A 10,073-nucleotide genomic window follows, 5' to 3' on the forward strand; every position below is an offset into this window, starting at 1 on the left:
GAGAAGACTTGACCTCCTCTTCCTCCAGTATATTGGAGTGACATTGCAATCTTCTCGAAAGATGAATTTTGCATGTTGTACAAGTGCAGGAAAGTTCTCTGGTAATTTCCTGTTAGGAATGTCTGGCTGTAACTCTAAGGTCTTGATGACCCCTCTTTGCCCAAAGAACCTGGCTCCTGCAGACACTGTTCTTCAAAACTCTGTTCTGTTTCATTTAGAAGACTAAGATTCTTAGGATCTATGTTGGATTGGCCATTTGGATTCAGAACTGCGTTGCCCATAGAAGACCAGAGTACTGGTTGATAGGACATCATTTAGTTGAAGTTCTGTGATTAGTGGTGTTTCACAGGGACCTAGACTGGGACCTCTGCTGTTTGTGATGTATCTAAATAACCTAGATTAAAATGTAGATGGGTGGGTTAGTAAGTTTGCAGACGATACAAAGATTGGTGGTATAGTGTAGAAGAGGGCAAAGAATACAGTGGGATATAGATCATTTGCAGATATGGGCAGAGAAATGGCAGATGGGGTTTAACCCCGCCCAATGTGAAACATTGCACCTTGGTAGATGAACTGTAATGAGGCAATACACTGTTAAGGACAAGACTGTTAGCAGTGTTGATGAGGGATTTTGGGGTTCAAGTTCATTGCTCTGTTAAAATGGCTACGCAGGTCAATAAAGTGGTTAGGAGATATATAGCATGCTTGCCTTTATTAGTCAAGGCACTGAGTTTGAAAGTCAGGAAGTCACGTTGTAACTTTATAAACCTCTAGTTAGGCCACATCTGGAGTATTGTGTATAGTTCTGGTCGCCCCGTTATAGGAAGGATGTTGAGGTGTTGGACAGGGTGCAGGAGAGGTTTACCAGAATGCTGCCTAGGTTAGAGGGGATGGGCCATAATGAGAGTTTGGACAAACGTGGGTTGTTTTTTCTGGAGTGGTGGATGCTGAGGGGAGATCTGATAGAGGTTTTTAGGATTATAAGAGACACAGGTTGAGTAGACAGGCAGTGTCTTCTTCCTAGAGTTGAAATGGCTAAATACCAGGGGGCATGCATTTGAAGTGAGGGGGACAAGTTGAAAAGAAATGTGAGGGGCAAGTTTTGAGACTTGAGGAAGAGCGATGGGTGCTTGAAATGTGCTGTCTGGGGTGGTGGTAGGGGCAGATTTATTAGGGACTTTGAAGAGACATTTAGATAGGCACATGAATGTGAGGAAAATGGAAGGACACGGACATTGTACAGACAGAAGGGATTAGTTTAGTTGACTAATTTAATTGGTTCGGCACAACATTGTGGGCCAAAGATCCTGTTCCTGTACTGTATGTTCTATGTTCTATGAAGTTCTGATACTTGGTAGCACTTTCTCATACTGCCTCCCATAAATATGACATTGATTGATGCATTGGGAACATTCCCTTGTGTCTGGAAGCATTTTGTGCCCCCTTAAGTCCAGTTCTGTTATACTATGGCTTACCAAATGGGGAGGTCTTAGTAAGGCATTTCTCCAAACTTCACTATTTAAAGTTTTTGCTGCTTTTGTAAGTTACAGAGATGTTATTTTATTTCCAAAAAATGGCATGCAGTGATTTTTGTTTTGACTGGCATCCATGACATTCATATCTGCCCTATATTTTTATACAGAGGAATATCAAAGACATTTGTCAGCCATTTTTTATGTATATTCAGTTTAACCCTTTTCTTCCCTGTGTTATTATAAGATATATCAAAAAGTGCTGTTGTAGGACCATAAGAATTGATATTGTTTGCTTTGATTTTAAGTATCTGAGTAAAGGATATATGTGGTATCTTCCTAGTGGTATCCCAAAATACTTTAAAGTTGATAATTATTACCAAAAATATAGTTACTATTGTAACTATTAGAAATACAACAGCCTATTTGAGCATAGCAAGGTCCAACAAACAACACCGAGGTAAATTGTACAAATGTATAAAAATGTTAACATTTTCTATGTGTTTATTTTTCTGATTTTCTTTTGTTGTTAATCTTTGATAGTGGAAAGTCCGTCGAACGCTGGCCTTTTCCATACATGAGCTGGCTGTGATCCTCGGTGATCAACTAACTGCAGCTGACCTGCTTCCCATTTTCAATGGATTCCTGAAAGATCTGGATGAAGTGCGAATTGGAGTCCTCAAGCACCTGTACGACTTCTTGAAAGTAAGCTTCATTAGATCAATGCTTTAGGTAGTTTGAAGTTGAATTATATTTCAAGTGTGCATTCTTAAATATACTGTAAGTGTGATAAATGTTAGGTGAAATAAAACTGAATGTGCATAATTACCACAAAAAGCATTTAAAATGAGATTCTGTTGTTCTGTAGTTCTGGTCACCTAACTACGGGAAAGATATCAAGGCTACAGAGAAAATTTACAAGGATGTTGCCAGGACTTTAGGACCTGAGTTATAGGGAAAGGTTGAATAGGTGAGGACTTTATTCCTTCGAGCATAAAAGAATGAGAGGAAGCTTGATGGAAGTATACAAAATTATGAGGGGTATAGGTGTGGTAAATGCAAGCAGACTTTTTCCACTGAGGTTAGGTGAGACTAGAACCAGAGATCATAGGTTCAGGATGAAAGGTCAAATATTTAAGGGGTACCTGAGGGGGCAACAACTTCACTTAGAGCAGGGATTTCCAACCTTTTTTATGCTCTGGACCAATACCATTAAGCAACTCCTGATTTAGAGGGTGGTGCGAATGTGGAACAAGCAGCCAGCGGAAGTGGTGGACGTGAGTTAGATTTCAGCATTTCATGAGAAATTTGCATATGTACATGGATGGGAGGGGGATGGAGGGCTATGGTTCAGGTGCAGGTTGACGGGACTAGGCAGAATATTTGTTTGTCATAGATTAAATGGGCTGAAGGGCTTGTTTATGTGCTGTGGTACTGTGTGACTCTATACTTGTTATCTGTCCACTTTATGTGTGAAGACCTTTGAATCCAGTGATACTGTATACTTCTGAAATTTGAGACAATTAGTCACCCAAGAATTATTACTTTCATTTAGCGTATTGTGTAAGTTGTTTAGCAGCTTGTATCTGTCCTTTCTGGAGCTTATTTTATTGTGCTTTTCACAGCTGCTTCATATGGACAAGCGACGCGAGTATTTGTACCAGCTCCAAGAGTTCATGGTAACAGATAACAGCAGGAATTGGCGTTTTCGATACGAATTAGCAGAGTGGGTATTCCATGCTTTATACTCATTATAAAGACCTGAAAGTGTTCTTTCACAACATGTTGTGAGCTTGAGAACTTTTCTTCAATGTGAATTAAAACATTAAATTATGTGGCTTGGTTCATTTTATTGGGAAAATACTGTATGAGGTATAAGCCTATATTCTCAATTGATGTAATGTTCCACGTCAGCTCAAAATTATTGAGTTCAAATCAAAAGTTTTAAGAGTATTATCAAAAAATCTAGCAATACGTAGCTCACTGGTTGGACTGTAAGCAAACCAAAGTCCAAGTCGCCTTTGTTTGGTGCAAGTGTCTTCTAGTAACCCCATTCTTCCTTGACCAATCCACTTGAAAGCTCTTTAATTCACAGACTGTTCACCGATACCTTGGTATGATAGTTGCTCATTAGTTGGAATTGCTTCACTGGGCTCATCTGCTTTACAGTGTTTAAACTACTGAAGGAAAATTTCAGGTTTATTGAATGAAAGGAAGAGATGTATTAGAATATCTTCAGATTAAGGGATCATAAAAATTTATGTAGACAGAAGGTACAATAAGCAAAATTTGGACTGTAGGTTAGTGCAGCTCTTTACACCAGAGAATGTGAAATATATATAAAGGTTAGCATCCCTACCAGCAACCATGTCAATGTTTAAGGATACATAAGACGGATGGTTGAAGAAATCAGGGATTGTAGGCACAGCACATTGGCTTAGCTAGTAGCAGCTCTGCCTCAGCCCCAGAAACCCAGGTTCAGTTCTGACCTTGGATGCTGTCTGTTTGGAGTTTGCATGTTCTCCCTGTGACCAGTTTGGCTTTCCCTACTGCTCTAGTTTCCTGCCTCATCTCAAAGATCTGCTGGCCACTATAAATTACACCCATTACGTGGGTGAGTTGATTGAATGCTCGAGGGAGTTGCATTAGTTCTTCAGGGGAGAATGGGATTAATGTAGGATTATTGTAACTGGGTGGTTGATAGTTGCTGTGGACTCAGTGGGCCAACGGCCTGTTTTTGTGCTATATTTTTCTTTGATTTTGTGACTTTAAAGAATACAGGACAAGAGCTGACACAAAATTAAGGTCAGGATTCGTGTCTGTGATAAACATGCCAAATGAGCTCTTAATGTGTTTTAATTTTTTAAAAAAAATTATGTTGTGTATAACATTAGAAAAGCACAGTAACTAAAATGTTAATATTTTAAAAATATTAATATTTCCAAATATAACATGATGTTCCTGCTTTTTTTGATGTAAACTATGTTTTAATGATACACAACAGTGTATGTGCTGACCTTAGTAATATTTTTGTTGTAATTTCACAACCTACTGTATGTTTGAAGAAAAGATGTGCATATTGAATCATAGAGTCATTTTTATTTGGAGTCAATTATGTACAGTATTGAGTTCTAGTTTAAAACAATACTGACATAATCATGGCCTATTACAGACAGGTAATTTTACTGCTGGAACTGTACAGTCCCAACGATGTGCATGACTACTTAAGACACATCGCTCTGTCACTCTGTTCGGATAAGGTTGCTGAGGTTCGGTGGATTTCCTTCAAGCTGGTGAGCACAAGACAAGCCTTATTATTTCAAGTTATTGTTTGATTATATTTCTGTCTTCTGGGGCTCTCATTAATTTTCGCTTGGATTTGGGCCTGAATCCTAATCTTCAGTAGTTGGGATCACTCTTGGGAGGCTTCATGATTGGCTGCCTCTCTAGCATATCAAGAGTGGAAAATGGAAACATAAGCTAGGCTCTGACGGTATCTCTCTTCTGTCAGGAGGTTGAGGGTTTTCACTTACAGGTGCCATTTCAGTTTAGTATTGTGTGTTGCAGTCTGTTACTCCTTTCAGTGATGTTTTAAGATAAGCTCTCTTCAAGTCGATATGAACCTTTTGACAGCAGTTTTACTGCATGAGTTGTGTCCTACTAGTCAAAATGCAAATAAGCATTATATTAAAATAATGTTCCCATTTGATTCCTTCATATATAATTCTTTTTGTTAAGTTTTCAAATGATTGTTTGCCTGAAGCATTTTTGTTTTTAGGAAGCTTTGAATTTCAGAATATTCCAGCAGATGTGGCATTATCAAACCTTTGTGGTTTGGTATCCAAGAGTTGCTGGTTCTCTTTATCTGACTTTGATGAAAAAGGAGAACTCTTACCAGTCAGATAATTAGGCATTCTGAATCGATCAGGAATGACCTACAGACGTACAGCTAGTGAAAGGAAAAAATACCTTCAGAAATAGTCCCTAAATAAATACAAAGGTTTGTGATGTTGAAAATATCGTAATTATTGTAGAGAAATGAAAAGTTACAGTTAAAGGGATCAGCATTTTAGGATTTAATATTGAAGCAAGATCAGGACAAATGTAATGTGAAAGAGCAGCTGGTTGAACCAATTTTGTACAGTATTGAAAGGGTTGGGAACTAAGCATTACATTTGATTTTATTTTATTTAACACTGTAGGATAACTGAAGTGATACTGAGGCTGGAATGTGACTGCCTCTTTTGCTCAATAGACAAATTGAAATATTTAACAGAAGCTTCTCGTTTTCCTGCTGCAAGTGGTTGCTAACAAGCCTCTATGTTGCCTGTCTACAGGTGGTAGAGATCCTAAGGAAATTCTATACATCTGCTGCAGAGTCGTTAGCTGTGAACTTCATGAATGAACTCACTCTTCGGTTTTGCCACTGTGCCAAGTGGACTGGAAGGCAGGCATTTGCTTTTATCTGCCAGGTAAGTGAGTGGGCCAAATAATTTTTTGTATTAAAGTGACTCATTTAGTGGTAGACCAGAGGGGAAGAGAACTGAAGTCTGTCTGGTTTATGTTTGCTTTCCCTTCCCAATCCCAAATAAAAACCTCAGTGATGTTCCTTGCACAAATGGTCACTTAGTAGTGCTTGTGTTGTGGACATAAATTGTATGCTAGGAAACTTGAAAGCACCCTAAAGAGTGCATTGCAGTGGCATTACCCTAATCCTAAAAACTGCCATTTTAGTCATTGTCCCACCATATCAGAATTTGCGTGGGGCCAAGGTCTAAATCCACTGACTGAACAGTAGGGTGTGTGAGTTGGAGTACAGCGTTAGAGTGACTGGATAGGGATTGTGGAGCTTACCCTAGTTCCAGAGAAGCTGATGGAGTCTAGTGGGGTCTACTCAGATTGTGGAGGGTCGTATCAGGGATTCGGGGAACATTTGGGGAGATTGGGAGCATGGTGTGAAGATGTGGAAGAAGGGCAGTGCTAATGAGGAGGTTGACATTCCTGCAGGGAGGGTTGACGAGCCCAGCATGAAGATGGGTGTTGGTCCACAGACCAGGGTATTGACATTCAGTTGTGATTTGGATGAATTTTTCACTGACCAGTTAATCTCCTTCCCAAGTTGGATCCGATTTTAAAACTAACAATAGACAGCTAAGTGGATAAGAAAGATTTATGAGGGACATGGGGACTAGCTCATATAGGCAACTTGGTCACTTGGGCCAGTTTCCATGCTGTATAACTCCATGACTCCAATAGAGCCTCAAGTCAACATAGTGGCCTGCCAGTTACATGCAGAGTGATGTCACCATGAGTCCCAGATGATGAAGTCACATCAGGGTAGCATCTGAATTTCACAGTTAGCATAATTGAACCCAGAACTGTCCACATTCATCTAGATCTAACTGGTCTTCAATCACGTGACTAGTTATTCTGAATATCCTGGCTGTAATATTTTGAGTTGGCACCCTTCAAAATTAAGGGGCAAGAAAAAGAAACGTAAGTAGCATTAAATGAAAAAAACAATCTCTCCTGTTTCTGTACAGGCAATAGTGGAGGAAGACTGCATGCCTGTAAATCAGTTTGCGGAACACCTTCTTCCCAGCCTGCTTGGTTTAGCTAGTGATCCGGTCCCGAATGTTCGAGTGCTGCTGGCCAAGGCACTGAGACATACTTTACTGGAGAAAGGCAAGTATGAAAATGTTTTAAAAAAAACATATAGGAGATACTCAGCAGATCGGGCAGGATCTGCAAAGAGAAACGGAGTTAACATTTCAGATTAATGATCTTTACATGCAGATTTCAAGTTTACTTGTTTTGGAAGTACGAGGATGTTTAAAATTCCTAAATGACCCCATCAGCATTTTAAATCAGCAGACAACTTGTGCACTTGCAATAATCATTATTCCCATAGTAATCGCTGAACATCTGGCGTTGGTTATGTTTTGCCATTACGCTAATTCATGTTTTAACTGTTTACCATCTTGTCTCCATTTCCTTTGAAACACTCAGCTAATAAAATTCTATTAATCTCATTTAAAACTTCTCAGTTGCTAATATCTACATTTTTTGTGAAAGCATTCCAGATTTCTACAAACCTTTGTATGAAAAGGTACTTCTGGTCAGTTTTGTAACAACATTCTTGTTCAGTGCCTTCTCCACTAGAGGGCACATCTTTGTACAGAAAATGCTGGAAACAGTCAGTAGGTCAGGCAGTAGCAGTGAAAAGATAAAACTGAGTTTATGATTCCAGTCAAAGTCCATTTGATACTTCTGTGTGTGTGTGGACATCTGGTCAACAAGTTTCTGTTCTTAATAGCAGGCAATTTTTGACCAGATTTCCATACACATACAGGAATTCATAGCCCTCGGTCTCTGGAGCCTGTTTTACGCACGTGACATTGTCCTCAGTTCATTCTCTGCTTCCCTGTTTTCTTAACATTGTCCATGAGCCTGTGTGATTCCGCCCCCCCCCCCCAACCACGTGCTTAGATTTCATCCCTCAATCTTCTGTGCTCATATTAGGTTAGATTATGAGGATACTCAGTCCTCGTTTATTGTCATTTAGAAATGCATGCATTAAGAAATGATACAATGTTCCTCCAGGGTGATATCACAAAAAAGACAAGACAAACCAAAGACTAACACTGACAAGACCACATAATTATAACATATAGTTACAGCAGTGCAAAACAATACCATAATTTGATAAAGAGCAGACCATGGGCACGGTAAAAAAAAGTCTCAAAGTTCCGATCGACTCCGGATAGTCCCGATAGCAGGCGGCAAAAGGGAGAAACTCTCCCTGCCATAAACCTCCAGGCGCCGACAACTGCCGATGCATTGGAAGCACCCGACCACAATCATATCCACTTGATTTCATTGGGTCCACTGTCAAACATGCCACTGCCACTCGATTCTCCAAGTAACCTTCCAGCTCCATCCTATGACTCTTCTACCATTGTTTACTCTCATCTCCCTCACAAACTCAATCCTAAAGGGTCTCTGCCCAAAATGCTGACTGTTTATTTCCCTCTGTAGATGCTCCATAGATGTTGAGTTAGAGTCATAGAAAACTACAGCACAGAAAGAGACCCTATGGCCCATCTAGTCCATGCTGAACCATTTAAACTGCCTACTCCCACTGACCTGCACCCAGACCATAGCTCTCCACACGCCTCCCATCCAGGTACCTATCCAACTTCTTTTAAACGTTGAAATCAAAGTTGCTTGCACCACTTGTGTTGGCAGCTCATTCCACGCTCTCACCACCCTCTGAGTCTAGAAGATTCCTTTCATGTCCCCCTTAAACATTTCACCTTTCATCCTTAACCGATGACCTCTAGTTGTAGTCTCACCCAACCTCAGCAGAAAAAGACTGTTTGCATTTACATCTTTCTGTACGTAGGTGACCAAAACTGTGCTTGTACTCCAAGTTAGACCTCACTTTGTCTTGTACGAACTTCAACATAACATCCCATCTTCTGCACTTAATACTTTCATCTATGAAGGCCAATGTACCCAAACCTTCCTTTACAATCCTGTCTACCTGTGACACCACTTTGAATGAATTATGGACCTGTATTCCCAGATCCTGTTGTTCTACCACATTCCTCAGTGCCCTACCGCTCACTGTGTAAGACCTACACTGGTTAGTCCTACCAAGGTGCAACACCTTGCACTTGTCTGCATTACATTCCTTCTGCCATTTTTTCCAGCTTGTCTAGATCCCATTGCAAGCTTTGATAGTCTTTCTCGCTGTCCACTATAACCCGAATCTTAGTGTCATCCTCAAATTTGCTGAACCAGTTAACACATTATCATCCAGATCGTTGATATAGATGACAAACAACAATGGACCCAGCCTGGTGGCACACTACTCGTCACAGGCCTCCAGTCAGAGAGGGAACCATGTCCTACCACCCTCTGGCTTATTCCTCAAAAGCTAATGTCTAATCCAATTTACTACCTTCAGCGTTTTATGTCTGTTGCTCGAGATTACCAGCAACTAGAGAACCTCTTGTATCTCAGATGGGAGAAGCTGAGATTGGTCTCCTCAGAGAGGCTGAGGTAATTTATTTGATGTGTTGACAGCAGTCACAGGTTCAGACAGTATAGACCTGGCGAAACTGTCTCCACTGGTAGAAGAATCAAGAACCAAAGGAAGTGAGTTGCCCATGACTTTGTGTAAAATGAGGGCATAAAATTCTAATGCAGTGACTGGTTATAATCTGAGATTCTAGGAAGCCAGGCAGAATCATTCACTCATAACTTCCAGAAGGGCTTTGATGTGTACTTGAGGGTGGAAAAATCGCAGGTCTTCAGGGAAAGCTAAGGAATGGGATGGACTGGAATATTGGAGAGACCAGTGTGGGCAGGATGATATTCCTTCCATACTGTAACCAAGCTGTGATATTATAGCTATGATACCCTTTCCTCATACTATGCTTAATCTAACTTTTCAAGTATCTGATATGTTCCCACTGAATATCTTTAACCAGTTTTGCCACTATGCCACATTTCAGTTATTAATTGTGGGAATTGTTAGCTTCCCTGTGAACCGGTGATCTTGCTGTAGTGGTTCAAGGTTTAAGTGTGGGTAAA

At 40.2% G+C, this 10,073-nt stretch overlaps 1 protein-coding gene across 2 annotated transcripts in view; it reads left to right on the top strand.

Moving 5' to 3' along the window:
• ppp4r1l (protein phosphatase 4, regulatory subunit 1-like) overlaps nucleotides 1–10,073 on the top strand; it is a 90,092-nt gene that overhangs the window by 72,552 nt on the left and 7,467 nt on the right. For both annotated transcript variants that reach the window (XM_063041582.1, XM_063041581.1), the window contains 5 exons: nucleotides 2,016–2,177; nucleotides 3,098–3,198; nucleotides 4,645–4,765; nucleotides 5,810–5,944; nucleotides 7,016–7,157. In XM_063041582.1, the coding sequence (XP_062897652.1) occupies nucleotides 2,016–2,177; nucleotides 3,098–3,198; nucleotides 4,645–4,765; nucleotides 5,810–5,944; nucleotides 7,016–7,157 (661 nt within the window). The remainder of the gene's footprint in view (nucleotides 1–2,015; nucleotides 2,178–3,097; nucleotides 3,199–4,644; nucleotides 4,766–5,809; nucleotides 5,945–7,015; nucleotides 7,158–10,073) is intronic.

This window comes from Mobula hypostoma, chromosome 2, assembly GCF_963921235.1.
Source record: "Mobula hypostoma chromosome 2, sMobHyp1.1, whole genome shotgun sequence".
Classification (NCBI taxonomy): Eukaryota; Metazoa; Chordata; class Chondrichthyes; order Myliobatiformes; family Myliobatidae; genus Mobula; species Mobula hypostoma.